Source organism: Anas acuta, chromosome 12 (assembly GCF_963932015.1).
Source record: "Anas acuta chromosome 12, bAnaAcu1.1, whole genome shotgun sequence".
Taxonomy (NCBI): domain Eukaryota; kingdom Metazoa; phylum Chordata; class Aves; order Anseriformes; family Anatidae; genus Anas; species Anas acuta.
In genome coordinates, this window is record NC_088990.1 from 3,162,283 (window position 1) to 3,189,201 (window position 26,919).

At 40.5% G+C, this 26,919-nt stretch overlaps 2 protein-coding genes across 3 annotated transcripts; both read right to left on the reverse strand.

The window, feature by feature from the left end:
- Positions 1–464: 464 nt before the first annotated feature.
- On the reverse strand, positions 465–4,347 carry PDCD7 (programmed cell death 7). The gene is made up of 5 exons (XM_068696049.1): positions 3,540–4,347; positions 2,509–2,647; positions 1,937–2,173; positions 1,226–1,313; positions 465–840 (listed from the first exon to the last, which is right to left on the reverse strand). Exons 1-5 carry the CDS (start codon positions 4,311–4,313, stop codon positions 723–725), a joined length of 1,356 nt encoding a protein of 451 aa, XP_068552150.1. The 5' UTR covers positions 4,314–4,347; the 3' UTR covers positions 465–722.
- A 384-nt stretch (positions 4,348–4,731) lies between these two features.
- On the reverse strand, positions 4,732–26,607 carry CLPX (caseinolytic mitochondrial matrix peptidase chaperone subunit X). 2 transcript variants are annotated; one of them, XM_068696043.1, is made up of 14 exons: positions 26,417–26,607; positions 22,369–22,529; positions 20,860–20,977; positions 15,895–16,049; positions 14,685–14,844; positions 13,149–13,190; positions 11,856–12,032; positions 10,818–10,982; positions 10,393–10,481; positions 9,734–9,898; positions 8,652–8,951; positions 8,098–8,190; positions 7,724–7,830; positions 4,732–6,601 (listed from the first exon to the last, which is right to left on the reverse strand). In XM_068696043.1, the coding sequence occupies exons 1-14, from the start codon at positions 26,472–26,474 to the stop codon at positions 6,511–6,513; spliced, it is 1,881 nt and encodes a 626-aa protein (XP_068552144.1). In that variant the 5' UTR covers positions 26,475–26,607; the 3' UTR covers positions 4,732–6,510. The 2 variants fall into 2 exon arrangements, with proteins under 2 accessions (XP_068552144.1, XP_068552145.1); XM_068696044.1 differs by lacking the exon at positions 13,149–13,190 and having other exon boundaries at positions 26,417–26,606.
- Between the last annotated feature and the right edge of the window lie 312 nt (positions 26,608–26,919).

A 26,919-nucleotide genomic window follows, 5' to 3' on the forward strand; every position in this document is an offset into this window, starting at 1 on the left:
TAAATGATCTGTCTCTATAGAAAATAGCTATAGAGGTAAAAATATTTTAAATAGGTTAAACTTCAGATTGTATTTTTTTTTCCAGCAGGCTTATTTATCAGATTTATATATAATCACGTCTGACTGACTTATTTCAACACAACAGGTAATATTTTCCATGTTGTGGTACCAGTTTTAGTCCACAAAAGCAAAATGTCAACAGCTGCTTTAATCAAGCTTTAAGAACTTATATCTTGTTTGTACTTAGAATTTGTTTAAACTTGTACTATGTTCGTTTCTACGCACAGAAATACAGAAACTATTTTGAAAGCAATGCTTGACATGCTTCATTTAAAAAGAAAAACATGTTACTAATGATCTTTTTTTTTTTTAAACAACGTTTTTATTTCTGGAGATTTCAACATCTTGATTTAGGCTTATAAAGATAAAAGTTACTAAAAATAGCACGTGAATACCAGCACAAATAACCTTGTCAGCAATGTTACTTTATTAAGATAGAGATTTGTTAACAAAAACTCACAGCAGGATTGTAACTCTGTGCCACAAGAGGCCTGACAGCTTTGGACTTGCTCAGATATTTCCCTCCAGAGTCAGAAAACAAAAACATCTCTTACTGTTTTCGTCAAGATACTCCAGTATCTGGCCACAGGCTTAACGACCAGAAACAGGACCCAACGATGAGACTTTATCGTCCTTCAAAGATAAAATAATTTATTTCTAAATTATCTGACAGCAGTGGCCCAAGTGTCATTTGTGGGGAGACTTGGAAGAACCCATCCTGGAGGGATGCAGCTTCCTTCGGGGTGATCGGCTGGCACCAAGTACTGATCCCACTCGTGCCTTTAAGAGAGAAAGTCTTGTCTGAGAGGAGCAGTAAGATTATACACCTACATACACATTTGTTCACGCCAACCAATGCACAAAACAATTGTAAACTGTGCTCTGAAACATTTTTTTCAAAGCACAAATGTGAAAATTTTAATATACTGATACAGTAAAGGCAATGGTTAGACATGAAAGCGCACTCTGCTTCACAAGAGTGTCTGCTGGATACAACTTTATCAAGCTAGAAGGTAGATAACGTAACCAAAAAAGAAAGGAAAAAAGAAAGCAGAAGAATTCATTGCATAATCATACTTGGAAGTTAATGACAGAACTAAAATTTTACAGCCCCAACAAACAGTACTTGTCACGTTAGACACTGAAATAAAATTTTCATTTCTACCTGATCTGGATTAGAGCTGCTACAGAATGCTCGGCTTGTAAGTAATATTCTCTGAAGGGTTGCAGTAGATCGGCAAGAGGAAATTCATCTGTTAAAACACAGACAGAAACCGTTCAATAAACCAGAGACACCTTTGATTCTAAGAAGTCTTAGAAGCCCCAGATTTGCCAACTCATTTGTTACTCCCCAACCTAACTTGGGATCTTTACCTACACAGCATGTTAAGGACTATTTAGATGCTTTGCACATCTCTTCATCCTTCCCAGAGCTGTCAGAGCTTTGACTCTGTCAAAGTCAAGGCTAGCAAAACTTTTTCCTGCCTCCATCCTCTAAATAAGGGGAACATATGGGCGCTGAATCTTTACAGATCACCCAAGTCACGCTTACCAAGTCACCAAACTAAAGCATCCACTGGGTGCAGGAAGTCTTCAATCTACTCTGTTTATTCCTACTTCAGCTCATCTACAACCTCTTCTTGCAAAATGTTATGGAGTCAGCTTGAGATATACTGCAGCCTATGATGAAGAGCTCAACAGTTCTTCTTGCATCACATTTGTTAAAAGCAGTTAAATTATTTCTCTCTGTTTATCCCGTCTTTTTCTCTAAGCATAAATTATTTCAGATGACTTTTTTCCCGGCTATTTTTGCTCCTGTAATTTAAACCCAGTGCCTAAGAAACAAATACAGTGACATATGGCACGCAGGATCTACCTGGATCCCCAAACAGCTTGGAATCAATTTCACGTTTCTGCTGTAGAAGTTTTTCCCTTTCCTTCTTCTGTTTCTTCTCCATTTCTCTCTTCCGTTCTTCCTCCTGCTCTCCCTCCAACATAACTCTTAATGCTCTCTCCTCAGCTTCGTACAGCTCTGTCCGGTTTTTTAGCAACGTTTTGAGACTTTCTACTTGACTTTCAAATGCTTCATCTGCTGAGGGAGGCGGACAAACACCTAAAGAGAAAAAGAATTAATTTAAAACTTTCAGATTCAGAAGAGGCCCTGTTAGCAGACTAAAGAGTGGAGCTGGCAAAACACGTCAGAGAAGCATAAGCCTAACCTTGCTAACAATTATCTTGACAGAAGAATTTTCTGATAAGGAAGAGCTTGGAAATGTAGGAATGCAGCCACTGCATCCAATTTGCTGTTCAGCATTTGATAACTATTCTCGCATAACGATGTAACTAAACCCACTGATTAAGAAACAGCTTTTCCAAACTGCACCTTCCCCATCACATTATTTCCTGCAAGCACAAGTAGAAAAGTTTGGAAAAATTCTCCTAATTAACCTTTTCTGCCAGCAGCCTCTTTTCTCAGTTTCCGAAGCTTTTCTAAGGCACGCAGGATGTCCATCATTCGCTTTGTGTCCGCTTGCTTCTTCCTGACCTCAGATAAGACACTGTCTGCAGCAGCCTTAAGTTCCCGCTCCTGAAAGGAAAGGAAAAAAACAGCAATGCATGAAATATCCCCCACAGACAAGAAAAGGTACTTTAAAAAAGATGAGCAAAGCCCTGGAGATCAAAATACTTCCTAGTAACACAACCATAGCAAGTCAGTCAAGCATCTGATCTCCTTTATCAAAGTCAAAACCTAATAGACTTTAGGAGAAAATAAATAAATGCTCTGCCACTCATAAATTTGGGCCAGAATGGCTGTTGAATTCATAAAGCCCAACAGCCTTTAGCTTCAGAAAGTTAGCAAAAACATACAATAAATATAAACCACACAGGTTTCACAGCTGTGCAGTTACAGACCATTAACATGGCAGAGTCTGAACACAAAACCTTTCACTACAGCTGCTCTGCACCTCCTGAGCAACCAGCCCAGCACCCCTAGAGCAGCGAATCTTTGACCAGCAGCCAACCAACAGGTGCCTGCAACACTTCACATCGAGCCTAATTTCAGAGCTTTGTTTTTTGGTTATTTTTTGTTTTGGAGCCGTTTTGCTTCCCCACGAGACAGAAAACCTTGCAAACGAGCTTCGTAGGGACAAAGCAGGCAGCAAGGCCGAGGCACCAAACCCTGCTGACCGCCGCTGGGTAGCTGTGGGTGCACGGCAGCCGCTGAGGCACGGGGAGGCTGCGAGCTCAGGACCACAAAGCGAGACCTCTGTGGGCACCTGAGCTCATTTAACTGCACCCGCTGAGCTAGGACACGGCTGTGGCACAGCCGAGATGTCCAAAAGGGCTTCTCCAGAAGCCACCAAGGGCTGTGAGTGCTGCTGAACCTCCTGTGCCAGCAGGAGCCATGAGGCCGAAGGCTGGTTTGAGGCTGGTGCAGCACCCGTGGGGTGTGAGGGGACAGCAGGACGAGGCCGTACCCGGTTCTTCTCCTCCACCTCCTGGATGCACTTGGCTCTCCACCGGTCGATCTCAGCCTCCCGCTCAGCAGCTCGGGCGGCCTCCTCCTCCTTGGCCGCCTCAGCCTCCTGCTTCCTCCTTTGGAGGCGCTGCCTCCTCTTCCTCGCCTTCTCAGCCTTCCTCCCCAGCTCCTGCAGGTAGCCGGGCTCCCTCAGGGGCCTCACAGCCTCCTGCAGCTCCGACCTCGCCGCCTCAGCTTCCAGCTTCACCTCGCTCCATCCTTCCTCGTCCCCCTCAGCCTCCAGCCGCCTCAGGGCTCGGCAGGCGGCGGCCAGGCGAGCCACCAGCCCCAGCGCCGTCACCGCCAGCCGCCGCCCGGCCTCGGGGCTGGCACCGAGGGACACCGGAGGAGGACGAGGAGCATTGAAGGGAGCCCGGTGACGGGCTAGGAACTGTGTCAGCCATTGCTCGTCCCGCTGCCGCTGCTGAGCCTCCTCCTCCGCCTCCGCAGCGCCCGGAGGGGCCCCGCGGCCGGCCGGGGGCCGCTCGCTTGAGGGCCACGGGGGGAAGAGCGGCGGGGCGGCGGCGGGGCGAGGAGCAGGGAAATAGGGAGCGGCCTCGGGGGGCAGCAGGAACGGCGGGGGAGCCGCCGACACAGCCGGGAAGGGAAGCGGGCGGCCCGAGAAGGACGCGGAGGGAGCAGGAGGAGGAGCGGGGGGGAAAGGCCCCGGGGGGAAGGAGCGGAACGGAGGCGCGAAGCGGCCCGGGAATGGCGGCGGCGGCGGGGCCGCCATCTTGGGGAGAGGCGGGGGCGGGAGCGGGGCGGGGAGAGCGGCCCGGGGGCCTCGCCTCAGACAGGAGGAGTTTGTGGAAAGGGCTCCTTGGGACTGGTTTTAATAAAAGCGGGGACAGGTTATGGGGATGTACAGGCGTATTGTGAAGCTTCATGCATACATAACTCTTTGTTGCATATAAACAAGGCGAGTTGCCACATCAGGTGCTTTGGTGGGACTACCCCCGTGCTGAATAAACACCTACCAGCATCACCTTTCTTCATTCATCTGCATCAATTTAAAACCAAAAAAGCTAAAATCTGGAACAAAACAAACCTTGAAGTCCAACAATATCCAGAGACAGCCCCCAGCCACACGTGGGTCACCACCACTCCTGTCCAGCCCAGCGTCGCTCACGGAGGACACATCTCTCTCTCTGTCGTATTCCACTTTGTTTTATTCAAACGCCAGCAGTGAAGTACAAACTGTAGTTACACAGCATTTGTTTCCTTAAAAACAGTTCTTGGTTACATAAGGCGAAACAACTTCCAAAACTAAGTTGTTCAACAGTTTTGCCTAAAATGTTTCTCCACCCCCCCCCCAGCTCCACTTAAAAAAAGGATTAGAGTTAAAGAATTGGGAGTTAAAAGCGGTTGGTTATGTTCTTCACTCTACAAAAAGGAAAATGAGGATAAAGTTACAGGCAGACCACCACAGATTTCGATTTGAGGTGACTAAGCATCTTAGAAACGTCCTCAATTTTAAAAGCAGCTTTTTCTGAACCATTAACGGGTCATTTAACCAGAAAAAACATGAAATCCTAACAAGCATTTGTTGCATCTGGCTAAAACTGCTTTCTGTGTAGGAACACAAGTATTACAGGACCATCACCTAAAATTTACATGACAAAAATTAACGAAGAACAGGGCCAACACATCTGCAGTACCTTTCCTTACCTAAAATATCTACTAGATGGAAAAGAATGATGCAAGTTTTATTTAATTAGTGTGAATTAAAATTTTAAAAGGCCCAGTAAAACCTAAATCCGTGTATCACTGAAGGACAAAACCAAGTTGTAAGCAACAATTTTAATTCCTGGAACAAATTAAAAACATACAGGTCCTTTAGTGTTTTTTTACAAAGACTTTCCTAAAGGATTTAATTTATTTTGATGTGAAACAGAAGAGGGAGGATTGCTTGCTGTGAGACTAAAAATCAAAGACAAAACCACAAGATGCAATACTAGCATTTGAGCATATAACTTAAAAGCACTGTCATGTGAACAATCACTACTGATTACATCAAAAATATTATACATTTACTTCTTTCATCTCAACATTATAAGATAGGTTGGGCAAATACCTGGCACCAAAAAATTGATGCATGATAGTTCCAATACGTTAAACAAAATGTACTATATTAGAACATTAATATTTAAAAATTTATGCCAAGTTCTCTTCCAAACTCAGATGGCTTACCAATTCCTGGAAATCTTATTTATCCTTCTGGAAAAAAATGAGCAAATTGTTAACTTCACCTTCTTTCACGGTTCTCCAGGTGACTAAAACTGACTCCTAATGGAGAGGTGAGCAATAGGATGTATTTGATATTGCATCCAAATTAACGTAACAAGCTAGTGTTACATTTAGCAAAGTCTCCCAGCAGTGTCCATAAAGTGTCCCCTAGTTTTTTCAAAATCCTGTTGCAAGGGCTTCCTCCCACACCACATGTAACAAGTCACTCCAGCACCCACTGGGTTTCAAACACCAGCAGAAGTCTAACACTGACCTGAACACAACCCCGTGCGAGTCACATGAGGAGCTAGTAGTTTATTCACCCTCTACTAATTATTAAACTTGTTTTCCCATTTGTAGAGTAACATTATTGTAAAATCTAACTACTGGTAGTACCTGCATTGCTGTTTAGTTTTTAGAAAAAGCAATTCAGGTGTTGCTATATTTGCTATACATTTTAATTGAACAAATGTAATATACAATTCATATTTGAACATTATGCCATTCAAGTCCACACAATGTCCATCAAATAAATCAATGTGATGTCACAGTAAAATACACGATCTGATTTATCTAATAAGGTTCCTCATCACGTATCATATCCAAGATAGATCCAATGCTGTTAGTATCAGATTGTGAAGCCAGAGGCAAATCCTAAGGAAATAACCAAGTGCGCTTTATGCAGGAGAGCATTCTGACAGTATTTAATGGTTTGCAGCATCTGCTTGTCGAGGCCAGCCTTCTTCCTCAACTCCAGAGTCATATTCCTCTTCAGATGAATCTTTAGTGGGAGCCCTATAATTAAAATGAACTGATCAGATACTTTATAAAGTGAGGGGGAAAAAATGGAGACAGTTTCCATAGCTTGTGGTAAATATGCCACCTGTAAAGTGCCATGATGAAAAATGTTCTGACAAGCATGCCATCTGCTTAATGACCTTTTGATTTGAAAATGGTGCTTTGCACTTAAACTACCAGCATGCAGTCTCATTATCAATCAAATCAATCAAAAAGTTAAATTCAGTTAAATTTTCTGATTTACGCTGTAAATTTTAATTTTTCAGCAAACACGAGTGCTGGCGCTCTGCACAATAACAGAAAGCAACCATCACTGTAAGACTAACACCTTCAGTTTCCACCACTCCCTTTGAGAAATGAGGTACGCTGAGCCAAGCTTCATCAAAGACACAGATAAACGCAGAGCATGCATCTCAGTGGACAAAGTCACTCAAAAGTTTCTAGCAGAGGTAGAAACCAAGCTGAAGTTTCTAAACATCATTCCTCTTTTTTTTTTTTTTTAAGCCTGACCCATTCCCTCTCTACTCCACTGCCTGTTCACTAGAATTATTATTTTTGCCTTTAAACGCAGACTTGCCCAGTGCTTTCAGTGCTCTACAACATCATTACCATATTACAATCATTACCACATTGATTATTTTTAGCTAGTGCTCAGCAAATCAATAAATGCTTCTTTTTGGCTCTCCACTGCTGTAAGAGTAATGGAAGAGAAAACTGCTGCAGCCCGGAGCATGCATAAAAGTATACCTCAGTGTGGTAGAAGCTAGAAGGAAAGATTCTGCTTGAGAAACTTCAGCACATTTAAAACTTCAGATTTTTACTGTTATCTTTTGATCCTGATCATTTACTTTATTTCTACAGGCATATACACGCACGCACAAGGTTTCAAGTAACTTCATGTATGTTTATTTTTTTAATTTCTATTTAAAAACTGAAGAAATACAAACCCAAGGTCTCTAGGACAGAATAGGCACTAAGTCAACTGTGTACAGTATACAGATACTGGATCCTATTTAGGTCGTGTGCATGGTTTTGTGTTAATGAACTTGTTCCTATGACAAACATCAGGATCCCTAACTGTATTATTCATCCGTTCTCATACTCCCATTATGGTTTTACCTAATGTATCCTGGCTCTTTTTTCCCTTCTACAACATCTTTGTCAACTTCCACGCATACGATGTCAGAATTGGGCACTTCAAACATGGGCTCCAGCAACAGCTTTTCCTACAAGAAAACAGAAAAAATATTTCTGTATGCCATCATCTTCATTTTCAAAAAATAAAAATAAAATATGGTTAGCAAGTGATTCTCAGGGCTAGAGGTTTTTCTTGAAGGAAGAAATCTGAATACACACATTTCTATGAAGAGATTTATTGTAACTATACGAGACCCCAAACCAAGTAAGGCTTTATCTGTAAATTGTTATGATTAAGGCCACATACATGAATATGGGTAGCTTCATTTACTCAAGATGAAACTTGATTTACTTACCATTATGGATCGCAGACCTCTTGCACCAGTTTTTCTGTCCAGGGCCAGTCTGGCTATAGCCTTCAATGCATCTTCAGTTACATTTAATTCACACTACACCCAGAAAAATAGTAAGTTTAGTTAATTATTGCACTCATAACTCAATAGCATGTTAAGTATTAAGTAGTTAACAACATTTTGTTCATTTCACAAAGTCCTGTCAAAAACCAAGAGTTTCAAGTTCTTACTCAATACTGGTGTTGTGTATGTTGACTCCTCATAGAACGATCTCAGCAATCAATGTGCAAGTTTTTAGAGTTTATTGTCAGGTTAAATCTGGTTTGGTTGGTTGGCTGTTTTCCCCCCTCATCATCTAGCAAGATGTAGGAACAATTTCAGTCTTTAAAGCAGGGGCTATACACATCTGAGTCAGTGTTATTCCTTTTCCTGCAAAGCTGCTACGTACAGTAAGACTGTTTTCTTCAGCCACAAAACACAGTATCTTTAGAGTGAGGCAGCTTTTTAATACTGTATTTTATAAAGAAGAATACTGAAAAGCTGTCAGAAGTGCAAACCTTATCCATGCTGAATAATGCCTGGTACTGGGGGACCACAGCATTTCGTGGCTCAGTAAGAATCCGTACAAGGGTTTTCTCGTCAAGGCTGTGCAGAGGAACCACAACAGGCAAACGTCCCACAAACTCAGGAATCATGCCAAATTCAATGAGATCTCTGGCTTCCACATGACGCAGCAAGCGATCCTTTTCTTCTATGTCTTCATGTGTATTGGACTCACCACTTATATTTGCCAGATCAGCTGCTGCTGCAGCCCTTCTGCCTTTTCCAATATTAGATGGTGTCCCAAATCCTAGATACTGCAAAACAAACATGTTGTGCTTACATGAAGTTTTCTTAATGTAACTAAATCACGATGCAGGTGTATAAAAAATGGTGTGACTGATTATGTCATTTACATATTAATTTAAGCTTAAGAAATTACTTTGAGTAAAATTATCTCCCTTGCACAAAATCCATTTCTCATATGTTAATACCTTACTGGGGGAAAGAAATGTTAGACTGAGTAAAAAAAAATATACCAAATATTAGTATACAAAACAATAAAAAATGTATGATTAAGCATTTTCATAAGATGATAGCTTTTAACACCATTTACGCAGGATTTCCAACTATCTATTAAAAAAGTAAAAGCTTTTTTCTACTGACATACAAAGGTTTTCTCAGTTCCATTCTTGGCACACTCCACCTGAAATATATCCTGTTATCACTGCTAGAACTAAGTGTCACTTACTCAATTTTTAAGAAACACAGGGCTTTACAAAAGTTTAAGAAGCAACCGCTTAAGGACGGACAGTAAGCGCACTACCAACAGTTTTGAACTTTCTTCTATTTGCATATGCTAAAAATTTCTCTGTGGAAGCAGAGACCACTGCTAGCTACTTAAGCCTACTAACAGGCTTGCTCTTTGCTACCTTTTTTAGGCTCTTTGACCTCAGGTCCTCAGATAACAGAAAGAAAACCACGGCTCTACACACAATGTTACTGGATTTACAAATACAGCAAGACCTGCAGGAGTCAGTACTGTGTGAACAGTAATCAGGATTACAATTTCAGTTCAAACGCAGCCTGATACACTCACTTTTTCATTTTTCCTCCTGCTGATAATTCTGTCAAGACCATTGAAAGCACCTGAAGCTACAAAGAGGATGTTTGTTGTGTCCACCTGCACCGTTTCTCCACGTAGCTTACGGGAATTCTTTTCTGGAACGTTTACTATTGTGCCTTCTAGCAATTTTAACAGGCCCTAAGGAGGAGAGAAGAAATAAACAATGTTTTTAAAAAAAGAAGTGCAGTACCATATAAAAACACATAGTATACTGTGTATATCTTCATGGGTTTTCCTTCAGTTTTTAATTCCTTATGCCTTTATACCAATTGTAAGTGTCTAAAGAAATCAGTTCTCAGGACAGACAAAAATCTTTTAATGAAACTCCCACCCAAATGATGAGTTGCAGAGAGTAATGAACTGCTTTGAGGGTTTTATCAAAAACAAAGTGTTATCTATTCTTGCCTGTTATGCAACTTGCTATCTGATACTGCAAAGAAGTTTTTAAACTAAAACTTTTCTGCAATACAGTCCTGAGTTGCTCTTGGCTTTTTTTGGAATGAAGAAAGTAAACAGGAAAGGTGACAGTTTCAAAGGTTAATAATTAAGAAACTGAAGAACTCTACAGTCTCATGCTATCTGACATAGCAGAATTGATGGACTAAGTAAAGCCACTCCACGGAAATACTTACTTGTTGAACACCTTCTCCTCCAACATCCCGTAACTGATGAATACCGGGAACGCTGCCAATCTTATCTACTTCATCCAGAAAAACAATTCCTGCAGTTACAGAAAACGGATTGAAGGAAGGTTCTACTTTTTAAGAGGCAAAAGTTTACAAGCAGGGAAGCACACAGTTTAAATGGCAATCTCTTCTACCTTCCTATTTCAGACTGCAAAAATGTATGACCGGAATATATAAACAAAGCTGCGAACAAGAGCAAGAACTACAAGATAAATTTAGAGTTCTTTTCAGGTTTATTATTTCTGATTTCAAAGTGGAAATCCAGGGATGTGACACAAAACCATAAGTTACAGAAATACTGGTTATCTCCAGGTTTAGAACACCTAAGGTTAACAATCTATTCACGAACTTCAGGAAACTTAAAGGTTTACCTTGCTGAGCTTTTTCTACGTTGTAGTTGGCATCTTGCAGCAGTTTTGCAATGACAGATTCAATGTCTTCGCCAACATAGCCAGCTTGAGTCAAGGTAGTGCAGTCACAGATAGCAAAAGGTACATCTAGACATTTAGCTAGAGTCTGAGCCAGCAAGGTTTTACCTGGTAAAACAAAAGCTGCATGTTAAAACTGCCATATAATTATTCAGAGCACACAAACCTAAGTATTTACCACAGGATCATTATTACCATCATTAGACATTTAAAATGGTATCAGCATGTTCATACAATGATCTAAGAAAGTTTTCCAATGCAGCCAGTTTTCACAAACAGTGCTTATGTTAGCAAGCTGTATTTTTGAATAAGACCAATACTGTATTTGAGGCAGCTTGAAATGCTTACTGTACCACAAATAATGTGTCACACAATATGCAAAAGAAAATCCATTTACTTGAATATATTAAAAATTAAGTCAATACACAGTCCTTTGCACTAAGGGTGCAGTGCAATGACCCATTGCTCCTGCTTTGAAGCTGGGGAGAAACAGAATTCCAATATCATTTAGTGAATATTCTCCCAAATAGTCTGCAAAAAACACTATCACAACAGCACAAACACTCCCATTGCCTGCGAACACAAAGGTATCATTTCTTTTAACCACCTGTAAGTGATCTGTCCCAGGTGTGAAACATCACTTTCTAACCACAGCATCTCAACTTGCCATCTAAAAAGCAGACAAACTTTAGATGCATTTTATTTCAGCTTAAGGAAACTTACATCTTTTAATCAGTCAGCATTTAAAGGCACATACACACACACACACAAAAATCCACAAACAATGTGACCAGAATTCCTTCCTTTTCAAGGCCATTTAGCTCACCTTGATACAGTGACACAACAGCACAAAATCCCAGTTTGGAATTTACAGTTTAGCTTTACAAAGACCAAATGGAAACAATCACAGAATAAGGAAAAAAAAAATCACTCAATTCTAAGAAAAAATATAAAAAATGTATAAATGATGCAGCTGGATACCTGATCCAGTTGGTCCAAGCAGCAAAATGTTACTTTTTTCAAGTTTTATGTCATCGTTGGGCGAATCTAGTACTTCTCCTCCCCGTTTTTCCTGAGGTATTTGCTGGTTCATTTGTTGCTGCATCGATGCTCCTAATGCATTACCATGTGGACTAATCCCAGCAATCTGCAGCAGCTCTGAAAAGAACAATAACAGTAGAGTTGAAGCACTGACAAGGTTTGTCATTACCTTCAATGCATAATAAAAGCTTTTTTTTTTCCTGTGAATTCCACCGATTTGTACAAAAACTTAAGAGTTACGTCTGCAACACAAATTTGCTGCAACTATTACAAAAATATGAGTTTCAACCATATTTTCCCAGAAGTATGTATCTACATATATGGAGAGAATTTCTAATGATACAGTGGATTATTTAAAAAAACTGCTAGAGAAATTTTCAGTCCTCACATGAATTGACTCATTTACACTGCAGTTTTTCTTTTTAATAAACACATAAAATGAAATAAACCCAAACCACTGATCTCTGTGACAAGAAAGTACAAGAACTGACATTTACAAAAGCAATGCAGAAGCCTACTCTCAAGACTTAAAGATTTGTCTTAGTTCAGCTGTTAAAGGCTTTGTGTTCATATGTGGATAAGGAATCTGAGCTGAATATTCTTTTTCCATAGCACTACTGTTTTAGATGGCTTGAAGAGTAGAATTTTGAAGATTAAGAAAAGTGGTCTGAAGAGGTGTAACTGGAATTACAAACTGATCTATTCTAGACTAAGGACAGAGTTCAATAACCAGCAAGAGTTTTGGTGGACCAAAAATAAGTGATTGACATCACCTGGACAAAGAAATGGTACTGAGGTTCAAGGTGATAGTACCCCTTAAAAGTGTAGCTACCCTGCAGAAAACAGGTGCAGAACTTCCCTTATTATCTACCTCACATCGTATTTTGTATGGCACTGATATATCTGATATAATCACATCAGAGATCTAAGTAAAAAAAAATCTCAACTTGCACTTGTTCCATTGAGGATGATTCTAATGGACAGGTGATTACTGAACCAACTTTATAAAAGGTAACTTTACATTCTACCTGCTTTCTGCCTACAATGAGATAACAAGTCTGATCCTCATCACCTCAGTCAAAATATGCTCAATACCACCAGTTAAATGTAATTACAGAAGAAAACCAGATTTTTTACTTGGCATTTCTGACTAATGGTCACTAAACACTACTCTACATTAACACCAGAAGAGTACATATTGCAGAGGAGGACATGAGGAGAGAGTTCACTTACTTGTAAATCTGTACTCATCCTCCCGTCTTCTGATTTCTAATTCTAAGAGAGAGGATGAAAACAGTAATAAAAAGTAAGTTTATAAAAGCTTATAAATTCTCCACCTCTTGCCCTCTTCTGAATACATTTCCTAACTGTGTATGAAAGTATTTCTAACACAAAATCCCCACATGAATTAGTTTTTACTGCTGTCAAATTTAGCCCCAAAGTCAACTTGCATGCTTGTAAAATGGCAGCCAGCTATCTACTACTAAAAACATTTACAGGCTATTACCTCTAATTAGTTTTTTGTTTACATTTATAGGAGGAAAAAAATGCTATAATACAACTTCATTTTGAAAAGACTTCCTTAAACTCACACATTTATAGCTGAGTGTTACTAAATAAGATTGGTAATACTTTGAGATACATTCAGTTATAAACAGTCACTGCCAGCCTCTTTGGGTGCATACCATTTTATCTTCTGTGGAGGATCAGAAACTTTCCTATGCCAGGTACAAGACTGCTCTCCTACCAGAAGGAGAGCAGAAAAAAAAACAGAACAGGTTTTCCCCCCCAATTAATTATTTCTTTCAGTAAATTCAGAAAAGAACAAGATTTGTTTGCTTAGTGTACTATTAATTGGAATATGGAACAAAACACCTTAAGAAAAAAAATCAAGGTACACTTTGAATCGGAGACAGCAACTTAATCCTACTTCTAAAAATAAATTAGATCAACATAGCTACACACTTAGCCAGCAGCAAAAGTACTGCCAAGAGTAGCTCAAACTACACCTGCTAGATATCGAACAATACTATGGTGACCAACAGATGCTGCCAACAACAGGCAAGTTTAGAAAGGCAGCTATTCATCAAATCCACTATGCAAAATATTGTCTTTGTGATCTGCATTGTTGCTTGCAGATTAAGCCATTAAGCAGTAAAGGAGATTAGAAAGAAAAATTTAGGAGGCTCATGTTATAAACTTAAAGGAAAACACCTCCTAACATGTGCCACTAAAAAAATGTTTTATATTTTTATTGTTTATCCTATGTAATAGGTAGACAATATGCATAGCATCATAAACCTGCTGGATTACCATTTAGATAAATCACAGAAGTTCACACACAGTGAAATTCAAATTTAATAGAAATATTTTAATCATTTCAGTTACTGAATACCTAGTGTCAAGGTAAAACTGTATGTTTCTCAGGTGAGATTTTCTGAACTTACTGATGCAGTACGTGCTTATCCCACTTTACTTTGTTCAAGCAGTGAAAAACAGTCTGGTCCGCTTTTCGGCTATACTCTCTGAATGCAGTGAATTTGCATATATAGGGGTTTCTGAAAATGTTGTGTTCTACCTAATGACATTCAAGTCTATCAAACATCATTTTAGGGACCTTCAGCATTTCCTTTGGGAAACATGACTAAACTAAAATCTGATGATCTGGATGACAGATAAACTACTACTATTAGAGATCCAAAAATATAAGTTATAGAACTGAAAGGGTGAATTTTATTTGACCAGAAGAATACCAAACATCAGACAAACCTCTTGGTGTTAAAGAAGTCTGCTTTTCAACTTCAGCCTGCTGTCTCAGGTTAGCTGGAATATTATTGTAGATCCTCTTGTAATGATTATACACAGCTACCGAAAGCACCTTCTTGGCAAAACACTGACCAACAACATATTTGTCGAGGTAGTTATAAATCTGAAAGATGACTCAGTATTAGTAACATTTCTAAACAACCTTGTAGCAAGAAAAAGTAGTAGATTGTGACAAAGCTAAGACTTCACAGGATGTTCAAAAATTAAACTTGAGTGTTGCTTTATTTTGTGAAGGTGTGCAAAGATTCTGGCATATGTTCTGAAATCCTGATAACTAAGCAAAGCTGAACCCTGTGGTTTTGGGATAAAACAGGATATAAGCACAAGCTCTAACCCCCAAAGTTGGACTAAACAGTTCTGACTTACTTCAGTCTGTAACAAAACCTGGAGAACGTTACAGAACAGAGAAATAGAAAACCAACATTTAAAACACAAAATAGATTCCTGTTGATAAGGTTACTAAAAAAGGTGAGACTTATATAACTAGATCATGTCTGCAAGTTCTCTTCTACTAATATTTGAAACCATTGTCCTTTTCTTTTGCAAATTTGGGTGAAACAGAAATTTCAAGTATAGTAAAGTTCTTACAAGAGGCCTATCCAGGAGCCACATGCAGCTTTAGAAACCATTGCAGCCCACTGGGAACTGCAGAACACAGTAAGCTCCCTCTCCTCCTTCTGGAAGAAGGAAACCAAGTGACTTAATGTGGAGGCAGCAGTAGACAGGTTGCAGCCACACACCATCTAGCCTCAATTCTCACCCAGAAAGAGGCCACATAAAAGGTTTTGCAACTACGGAAAGAAGCTGCCAATATCAGGGTGTAAAAATAAGGTCAGAGCAGGAAATTAAAGATACCATGGTTGGCAAGGACTGAGGTTGCCTCAGGGTCACAAGGCCGAAATTAAGGTATTGCACCTCAGTCACAGGACAAAGTCAGAGGAAAACAAGCCCAACTACTTTTATGGGATCTACTTATTCCTTTATCAGCGGTCTGCTGCATCACAAAGCTCTAAAAGGTTTAATCTTGAACTAATCGCCTTTATTGTTTGTTGCTGTGTCACAGCAGACCATTGCACACGATGTAGATTAAGAAGAAAAGTCTTCCAGCATGATGTAATATAGGGAAACATCAGGGTGGCATTAAGAACTGTACCTTTTTCGGTGGAGGAGGTGGCTTCTGCTGGAATGCCAATTTCACAGCTTCTGCTGCTGACTCAGGCTCTTTAATGATGCTCTTTTTTGTGTCTGCCTCTGACAGTACAACAAAAAAATGGTGACACTTCTCACACTTCACAAAACGGGTGGAAGCTGCAGAAAAAGCAAAACAAAAGGGTAAGAGAAATTTTTCAGTATTCACTCAGCTGCCTGAGTTTTAGTACACAGGACAAGCACCTGTACAGTCAACTCTGTTCACACACTTTCCCTTTGCTTTTAAAGCTTCTAAGGCGAACAATTTGTGGACTAAGAAATTTGACAGAAGGAATGCAATTTGCCCAAAGTCACAATGCAGGACGGCTACCAAACAAGGGGCTGGAAAGCAAAAACTATTTTGTACTTTTCCAGGAGCACTAAGCTTGGTAGAGGAAACTCTTCACCTCAGAGAGATGCAAAATTAAAGAGGGCTTCTAACTATGCAGGAAGTGCTAATAGCTCAAACCTGCAGGCAAAAATGTTGTGGTTAGAGCCAGGCTATTCTACAGTGTGGGAAAGCAATCTGTGATATACATCTCAAAGGCAGCATGCAGCAGGTTCAGGGAAAGGCAGCTCCTGGTCTCTGCATCCCCCTGGCTGTGTGAGGCTCCGGAGCATGCTTGAATTGGTCACCTAAACCCAGGACATGGAGCGCAGCATCACACACCAAGAGCCAGCTATGGTATGCAGCAGGTGGTCAGGAGTTGGATAATTTGCTTATTTATTTTTGTTGTCAAGAACAGAACACATTTCTTTCAAAATCCAAACGCTCCTACTGCTGACTTTGTGAATCACTTCTCAAGAAGCAAGGACTGCAAAGGCTGGTTTCAAAACTCGCAAACTAGAACTCGCACTACGTTATTTCTTTGGGAAAACCCAAGTTGAAATAATCTAAAATAAAGAAAAATAAGTTTAATAAAGAAAAATAAGTTTATAGTCTGAAATGGATCTTTTCTAACAATATTGCTATATTCTGTTACATAGAAACTGAGCGCAACAAGACTGACTAAAACTAAATACATTAGAAAATTTATTAAATTAATAGTAAAGGAAATGTAGCAAAACAACCACATGAAGAACTTCAATGACAGAACTTCTGAACCCTTAAAAATCTTTTAGTAAATGGCTTGTAGAGTCTTGTACCAGCTGAGTTACTAACAGCCTCTAGCAATAAACTAGCTGCTTATTTATAGCTTGGTTTTGCCTTCCATATAGCTGGCATCAGCATTTTACTTTTTTAATACTGAATACGGATTATGGCTGAATAAATAAGACTAACAGATTATTTAATACTGCAGCATGTAATACTGTGACCACCACAGCTTTATTAGCTCTGCTCCAAAGAAAATTTGTAAAACAGCTGGAAAATTCTCCTGGCAACACTACACATTGGTGTTATCTGCCTGACGGGACTGCAGTGGAGAACTGCTTGCACACATTTGTCTCATAGAGCTATTCGTTAGTCAGAGCATCACATGAAAATACTCAGAAGACCCCTGGTATCCTTACTGGCTACAGTGCCACGAGGCTGTTGTCCTTTCCTAGGCAATGCTAACAGCTTTTTTAGGATGCAATAGCCACGAGAATACTTGCCCCCCTTCACAGATCTACAGGGATAGTGAAAAAGAAAATAAACAGCAGGTTATAAGAATTTTATGCATTCGTAAAACATCGATCAACGAAAAAAATCACCGTGCAGAGTACATTTGTATCAATTACTCCAAGCAGCACACAGGAAAGTTATAAAAGAACTTTCTGATTTTCAGCAGGACCAACAGGGTCAATAGTTAGAGAAACTTTGATGTATGGGCTGCCCCTGACAAATTTCATAACTTATTACCAAAACAACTGAGAAACCAGCCAGTTTCTACCATTTACATAGCATCTTAGAAACAAGTATCAATGAGTTTTAACAGAACTCCTACTGTTGGCCAAAAATTTTGAGATTCTGCTCCAAAATTGAAGGAAACCAAGTTCAAGTACTGCTATCTTCCCAGAAGTGAACACTCAATATTTCAAGCAACTTTTCTATTCTTAAATTACTGGCACGTTTTCATATGTCACGTTACCAGACACATAAAAACACGGAAAAGAGCTTTCAGGTCAAATCAGCTCAGCATCATTAATATATCTGCAAATATGTATGACATAGTCAAAGAAGCAAGTGCTGGTTTTGATTCAGACAACATTACTGTAGCATGCCAGAGGCTGCGTTTGTATAGAGATTTCTAAAGTCCCGACAAGCTGACTTTGCCAAAGTGAAATGCTGGGCTTCCACAACATGCACAGGAAGTCAAAACAAGAGGAGGATTAATCTTGAAAACACTTGTAGGGCTGTGACAATGGCCTACCAAACCGATGAGGTAAAATGACATCAGGAAAAAAGAGCAGGGAAGCGTGTAGCCTGTTAGGTACCTGCAGTAGGAGGGAAGTTTTGCTTTTGAAGATGAGAGCTAAAGGCATCAGCTGGAGATAGCAAAAGCAGTGCCTCGTTAAGGCTTCTTATGTGAAGCAGCTTTAAAGCTATTGGATTTCACTGCATCTGAGGCTCACATCTTAGTTCACTGATCACAAAACACACCTTGCATAGTTCCACAAACCAAAACAATACAGGAACTGCTGCAGAAATATGGCAAAGGTGTATTTATTAAAATGTTTCATTCTTCCTCAGTAATTAATTACTGGAAAACCATAGCCAAAAAAAATCCTCATGCAAGATTTGTCCACTCCATGGTTAACTGCAAACTAATTCACTAATAAATGTGGCTTTTATTCAGTATTTTCTTTCCCTACTCCTCTCAAAATGACTAAAACTCTAATATTTAAAAATCAAAACAAATGCTAATTCCTTATTTTGCTTTGGCTTTTGACATTTAGGGCTCCACAGTTCTGTAATTCAAACCAGAACTGGATGAAATCATCATTTTTGCTAAGTAAGCAACAAATGTTTAACTGAAAATCAAGTTACAACATGTGTAATAGAACTTGCAACCCATTCATTTCAGAACTTAATTTTTCCTTTTTTTTAACATCTGTATTTTTAAGAGACTTAAACGCAGCCCTTTTGTTTTCCAACTGCTTTATATTCTTTGATTTGGCTGGGAAGCAGTGTACTCAAAGTGACAGACCAAGCCAGAAAGAAACACATCCAGAGAAAACTTGACTATGACTCAGAGGAATTTCTGAGAAATTAGAGCAAATGAAGAAAATAAAATTGAAAACAAAGATTTTAAGTTAACAATTAATAGAGTGAGAAAGTCCACTCCACTCCGTTATTGAGTGTCACTGAGCTTAGTTTGAACAGACTTTAAATAAAGGCTGTAAAATCCTGAAGTCTCAGAGTAGAGCACGAAGGATGAGAGAAGCAGTTATGTTCAATTATTCACTAGCAGACTTCTTCATATTTTGACTTTCAAGCTTCTGATAAATTTGACCAGTTTCAACGTTACCTGTGCCGTTCTGATGCCACGATTCAAGTGACATATTGCTACTTTTGAAGCTGAGACTGTATTAACCAGACATTTTCTCCCATGGTATTAGTATGAGTAAATTTTCTTCGTATGACAGTTTTCAGGCACGCCTAAAGATTCCTAGTGCTAATGCAAACATACTAAATTGAATCTCAGCCGTATAGGGACTCAGTGACTGTTCTTCTCCAGGGAAATGCTTGAATGGTATTTGCAGATAAAAGCACGACCTCCACTGATGCGTTCTCTGCGCTTGCTGAAGTGAGACAGTTTCAGAATGACTCTGTCTACCCATGAATCACCTCGCAGGAAGGTAAATCAGGTTAAAAATCCTTCCCGCTGCTTCCAACCACACATAGTCCAGGAAGAGACCAGTGCATAGAACATCCCAGAGGATTATATTTCTATATTTCTAGTTACATTAGTGGGTGTTACGTTATTCAGAAGTGCTTGTTGTCTACAGCTTCAAATAAAGACTTATTAAAAAAAAAAAAAAAGTAGCTACTGATGACTGATCCTTTTATTTAAGCATACTGTTACTACAGATTTGTCTTGTGATTCACGGTGCCCAATCATTTTAATAATATGTTTTGGACAGGTAGCAGTGAATAAAAGCACACCTGCTCATTTCCACCAACTACGATATTAACAACCATTAAACAAGCTTATGCTGTCCTGCTCTTAAGCTTCTCAGTGCACAAGCCTGATTATGGCCTGATACTTCCTCCTTGAGCCCCACCAACTGACAGGGGACATTTGCCTTCTGACAGCTTTGTTCTAGGCTGCTCTCATTAGTACTGAAATACCGAGAAATGTCAGTGTGTATGGTAAAACCTAAAGGTGCATAAATGCGTAACTGGCATTAATTTGGGCTGTACTTCAACAAAAGCTTGCTACCGCTGCTGGACATCGGGCATCTGATACGTTTTGGATTTTCCATTTGGGCTTTGTTTCCTATTTGGAATATAGTATGAATCTGATTTTGCCATAAATAGAACATCAGAGGAAGCCATCTGTCATATACTAATTTCTCTGCTGTGTAAGCATTTTGGTTACAGTACATGCAGGATTAGTCTGACTTATTTAGCAAGGAAAGGAAACATTACATTACAGACATTGACCTATGTAATAGAAAAAAAATATTAGTAAAGTCATAATGTTTACATGAGCATCTCTTACCCTGAAGTGTAACAAGCCATTATAAAAATGCATATTTACAGTCGCTGTCCAAATGCTACCACCATGTTCTGCTCCACCATATCATAGGAAATTACTCAAATGTATCAACAGAGGCAATACTTGCTTACACCAGTGTGGCCAGATTGTCCTTTTTAGTCTATGTAGAACTTCAAATAATCACAGAATGTGTTTTTAAAAATTTAGCTATCAGGACTGTATTACATCATTAATATAATTACATGTGAGGCTGTTTATAAAGGAAAGTATCCATCAAAACTTACAGACAAAGGTCTCCACGTGCGTGCACAAGTCACCACACTTCGGGCAGCGCAGCTGGTTCCCTCCTTTCCCAGAACTTCCAGAGCTTGACTTTTTACCACCCCCCTCACCGACGGACTTCTAAAAAAAGATTTCCAGACAATTAGCTCCATACAGTGGAGCTGTTACGTTAGGCATTTAGCAGTGTGTTTATGGAAGCCAGTAGTGTGAATACTGTAATACCTGAACGACAAAATAAGTATTGTCAGGACAACACTACAACACAAACATTCTGAAGTGTCTGCACATCTGCATTTCCCCATTCTACCAATTCTGGATGCTCACAGGAGAGGCATCCCATATCTACATTAAAACTGTTTAATTTGCACTGGAACTAACAAGCTAAACCGTGTCAGGAATGTTTTAACAGTACATTCCGACACAGCTTATTTTAACCCCACAGAAGAAAACAAATCATACTTATGGAGAGTAATTTCATTATCACAGCCGTGTTTATTCTAAGTGTGCCTGATGTCACAACTCTCTGCATGTCCTTGACAGATGTAGCTATGCTGGCAGATGGCTGTAGGGCAGATCTGACCTATAAAACAAGCATCTCAGACATCGTTTGGAAAAATTCTCTTCTGACTTCTAAGGCAGAGTTCCCTGACAGAGTCCTACTTGTCTTTCTCCACATTATGCTGCTTAGTGGTGTCTACAGTTAACATTTGTTGTATCTGTATTTGTTTTGTGCCTTTATACCTTGACTAGTAGCAAAAGCTATTATGTTTCAGGAAACATACAAGATTTCTTCCCTCTTCCAAGATACTTCCCCGTATTATTTTTTTTTTTAACCTTACTTGCCCACTTGTTTCTCAAGCACAAAAGACTAAAACTCTTTGGAAAGTGCCTCAGATGTGATGATGTGCCATACCAAGGCAGAAGTTATCACCTCAACTCTCAAAATCTTGTTTGCTGACTGAAGAGCAATTTTATTCTCAGGTAATCATTTATCTGAAGAAGCTGTTGATTAACCTTAATTATAGAGAAAGACTAGGATGGAAATGGATTAAAATTTACCAGCAAGAATAAAGGTGGTGTCCTCACAAAGTTGTCAGCACTGATTTGGTAGTTGTATTTAAGACAACAAAAACATTTAAAACTGTACCTACTTTTAAAAGCCTATGGGGGAATAGCAGACTTGAAGAACAGTTGTGATTACTACTCTTTCCTGAGCTCCTAAAACTTGTTGTGAATGTATAATGTTCTACCAAGTTCAAGTGTCCCTTTATGGTAGGTAAAAAAAAATAATAAAACTGGGAAAAGCATTATGGAACGGTTCTATAGTTTGCTAACAAACTCAATACATTTTTTTCTTTGCTGTCAGCTGCAGCAATTTGGATTGGAAGTGCCAAATGTTAGCAGAATTCCAAGGTTCTAATTTAAATAACGAAGGATCTACTAAAAACATTTAAGAAACATATTCAAAAAAAAAAAAAAAAAAAAACAAAACATGAATGCATGGAGATTACCTTGCTTCCTTCTCCAGAGCTATCCTTGCTTGCGCCATCCTTTGAAGCAAAATACGCTGGTGTTTCTGAAAAGTTTCTAAGAGGAATTCGTTTGAGGGAACAAGTTTCAAAAGTCCCAAGCTTTCCTAAAACAGGGACGCGTGTACGACCGCAAGTAATACCTACAAATGAAAACATGAAAGTAAAAATATTAATTTCATCAACCGTTACGCTGTAGGAACATTTTGGCTGATATCACTGTCAGATAACAGAACTACCTAGATAGCATCTGGCCAAAAAGCATTCTGGTTGTGACTCCATATACAGAACTTACATAACTTCAATATACTGCTTTATATTTTCATCCAAGTCTTTAGGGAAATCACGAAGAAAACCCCAAACCAGTGTTTTCTTTACATGCAATCTGTTCAAAACGTAGTATTTACCTATAAGGACCCAAATTTTGGAATGTCAATTAAAAATACGCTAATTCTAACCTTGATGTCACCAAGCCCCAGAACCGATTTACATGAAATAGAGCTCAAAAGTTGCAGCAGCAGAACTCAACTCTGAACACCCAAATTTCTGTTATCCAAAATAAATCCACGTGACGACCTTTATTTCATTAAATGTTGCCTGGATCATCCAAAAATGACCTGAAAGTAATTTAATGTCCTCTAATATCAGGCATGGTTTCACTGCATCATGGGACTGGGAATATCCCACTTGTGAACCAGCTCCTCAGAACAATGAACACTCAACACCTAGCACCATGAAATAATTCCAACGCTGAAGTGAAAAAAGATCAATGAAATGCTCCCTCATCGAGGGAAAGTTACAAAGAAGTGTCTCAGAGACACAGAGCACACGTCCAGACTTGGCTTTCACTTGTGAACTCTACTGAAAACTAATTTCCAGGAATCTGAAGCAATGCTTGACAAAAAAAAAACAAGTTGTTCTGAGGAAAATTAAAAGGTAGAATTGCATTTGGAACACGCTGACTCTTTGCAGACAGGCACAAGTGAATTGAGCATAACCTTACCTTTGTTGAAACAGCCTATTGCCAACAGGAATAAAGCCTAATTGAGAAACTAACGGGCGTGTAAGATTACATTTCATGGCTAGGTATGATGTGAATCAGCAGATGGCATGCCTGTGATTGCAACATCTCTCAACGTAAACAGACGAGTCTGGAATCTGTATCTTTTATCTTTCTTTCATTCAAACTGCCACATTTCTTACTTGCTTTATGCGCTTGACAGGAGCTCCTTGCTTGCTATCAACAGAAGAGCTATATAGCCAAAATGATAATTAAAAACTTGTTGTTCAGACTTGTTTTTTCATCTGCTAAATCAGAAGTGCCAGAATTCTACAGAAAACCCCCAAAAGTCTTCTAAAAAGAAATAAAACAATAAAAATTGCAAGAGAAATAAAGTTAATTTTCAATGGAAGAGCTAAGAATGACTAGAAGACAATAAATAAAAAAGAAATAAAGAAGCAAAGCACTACAGACAAGCCCAAATTGACTGTGAAAACTCCCTCAGACTTCTGCCAGGTCATAACCAGGAATACAGCGTCAAATGAGTTGAAGTTATTTATTACGATATATGCTGCTTAAGATACCTGAACTTAAGGATAATTCACGGTTATTAATTGTGTCTGTAAATTAGTCAGGGATGTCTAATGATCAGCATATTTTCCAATTTTAAACTCTGCCGAGTGCCACACCACACGGGTAAACACCTTAGATTACAACACAGGAGAACCATGGCTTGCTCCATGCCAGAAGTAATCTTAAAATACGGGTTCATTTTCACAAGCTGTTGTGTCCTGTTGACTGAATACGCCCAGGGAGCTCCAAGGATCAGGAGTGCTAAATTTACTTGTCAGTACAGAACAAACTGTGGCGAGCATTCAAGATGTTATAGTGTTCTGCAGTAATTCCATGTCTTGGGGGTTCAGTCCTCACAAACGGTGCCTTTACAGGGATTTGTGTCACCATTTCTAAAGGGAACTGGGACAGGACCTCTAAATTAAAGAGGGGAAAAAAAGAAATACTTCCCTGAGTGAAAAACAACATCCCAACTCTCCTGCTGCAAGGAGACATTCAGCCTATGGAGAATGAACAGAGCCCTAACAAAGCCTCACCAAACATTTTACTACTAAGCGCTGTGTAAGGACCAAAGATGGCTAATTTTAATAGAATGACACAGAAAACGCCCTGAAAACTTTATCAGATGACCTATGAAGCTTCACAAGTGTCCAGGCTGGTAGGTGCCATGTTACCTACTGTGCCACTATCGATCCGAAGGCTGCAGTTGTGCGACTTCACCTCCAGCGTTTGACAGGCTGCTGGCAGCAGACCCGGGCTAGTCAGCAACGCATGTGCTGCTCTTAAGCTCTCTCTCGTTCCTCTTACGAAAGCCTGAGTGGGTCAGCCTTTAGGGAACAGCATTAAACTCACCCTGCCACATCTGCTGAACTCCAGAGGGTACGGAGAGGCTAAGCCAGAAGAAAAAATATTATTGCTACATCAGCTTTAGGCACAGGGATGAGGCTTTCATGTTTGGCCAACCTAGGTGTGACTTTTCTGGTGTGTTGTTTTTTTTTTGGACAACTTCATTGTACAGCTGAAGAATGAAGTAGGAAGAAAGTTATCGCAACGGCTTGCTTGCATAATTGAGCCCAGAGGCAAATTTTCGAAAGCCATCCCAGCCCCACGCCTGGCAACTTCCAGCGACTGATAGGTACCGGGGAGTGTTCAGGCAGAGCAGCTGGCTGGCGCGGCAGTATCTCCTCAAACACACTAGCTGCACTCAGGGCTTGGCTGGTTTTTTTTTTGAAACACAGCTTAAAGAACACACAGTAAACCTATGAATTTTGGTAGCAGCAATGTTTTCTATCCAGGGCATTCAGGTTAGCAGGTTACGATAAAATGGGAGTTCCTTTATGCAATGTCAACCTTAAATTGACAGCTGAGGAAAGGAATACTGATTTTTGGGCCAAGCCTCAAATGTTTTGAGAGAATCTGTTGCCCAAAGATGTCAGAGGGAGACTGACAAAAGAGAAGTCTCCCCTCTCAGTGAGGCAACACCCCACCATCAGACCCATCAACTGATAGGATGGGATAGGATCACAAGATAGGATCTCTTCTAACAACCAAAATGCACCAAAATAACTTCAAAAATAAATTCTACAGAAAGCTCATGTAAAAATCTTATTGTCCCATAACTGTGTTTTAGTCTCATTTGTTCTTGTAAACATCCCTTTGAAATTTTAGGTCTGACTAAAAAATACAAAATCTATTAGATATTAAGAAAAAGAAAGGACACAAACAAACAAACAAAAATAAACAGTTTCAAAGTAAATTCTGAACGTTGCCTGTTTTAAAGGACTTGTCCAAACCCTTTCAGCACGGGTGATGTCAGAGATGCCGATAAAAAATCACCTGCAAGGAGTTGCCTCACCTCCTGAAGGCAATAAATCGTCTCCCCTGACTGCTCGGGCCCCTCCCGAGGGTTTGATCATTCAAAAACTTGTTGCAGAGGTGGCAGCAGGAAAAATTCCCCCCCCCAACTCTGGGGTGGTCTGCCTTTGGTTACAAGAAGCGTACAGCCTGTCAGTGCTCAGGACGCACAGAAACATGACAGAAAAGGTAAAACGAGGAGGAAAGCAGCAAGCCTCCTCCTGCTTTCCCAGCCTCACCTCTCTATTAAGTTGCTCACAACTATTTTTGGCCGACTGAGCGCAGGTTTTTTGTGAGAAATCCTTCAAGTTGAGGCTGAAAACAACCCATGCAGCTGCATTTCGCAGCCCCACAGCGCGACCCGCACCCACAAAACCCCTTTCGGAGGCTCGCTGCGCGCTGCCACCCCACAGAAACACCCCACGGAGAGCCCCTTTCCCCCACAGCCCCCGCCCAGGCCGCCGGGACGGGATTCATGAGGTAAAAAACACCCAGAATAGGGGCAGAGGGCTCCGATGGCGGCCGGGCTGCTCTGCGGGGAGGAGGCCCGAGCTGAGAGGAGGAGGAGGGAGGGGAGGGAGGGGAGGCTGAGGAAGGGGTTACCTCTCCGCGCAGAGCCCAGCAGCCGCGCGGCCGCGGCGCAGCAGTGGCAGGCGGACATTATCGCTCGGCTGAGGTGAGGTGAGACGAGGCCCGGCCCGGCCTGGCCTAGCCCGGCCCGGCCGCTCCCCACCCCCCCCTGCCGAGGCCTGGCCCTGGCTGGCGGCGCCGCTGCCGCCCGCCCCGTAAACACCCCCCCCACCCCCCCCCTTCTCCTCCTCCTCCCTCCCGGCGCCGCCTCGCTGACGGCAGTCACCGCGCCGAGCGTTCTCCCCCCCCTACACGCTCCGCGGACTACAACTCCCAGCGGGCAGCGCGCCGAGCAATGAGCGGAACGCCGTGCTAAGGGCCGCGCGGTGGCTTCTGGGAAATGTAGTCCTGGGGGAAGAGTGAAGCGCCCAGTTGCCCGTGGCGCGGTGCATCATGGGATATGTAGTCCGGGCGCCTCCCCTCCACACAGCAGTTTCAGGCAGTTCCCAACTGCTAATTTTAGAGAAATAATCCAA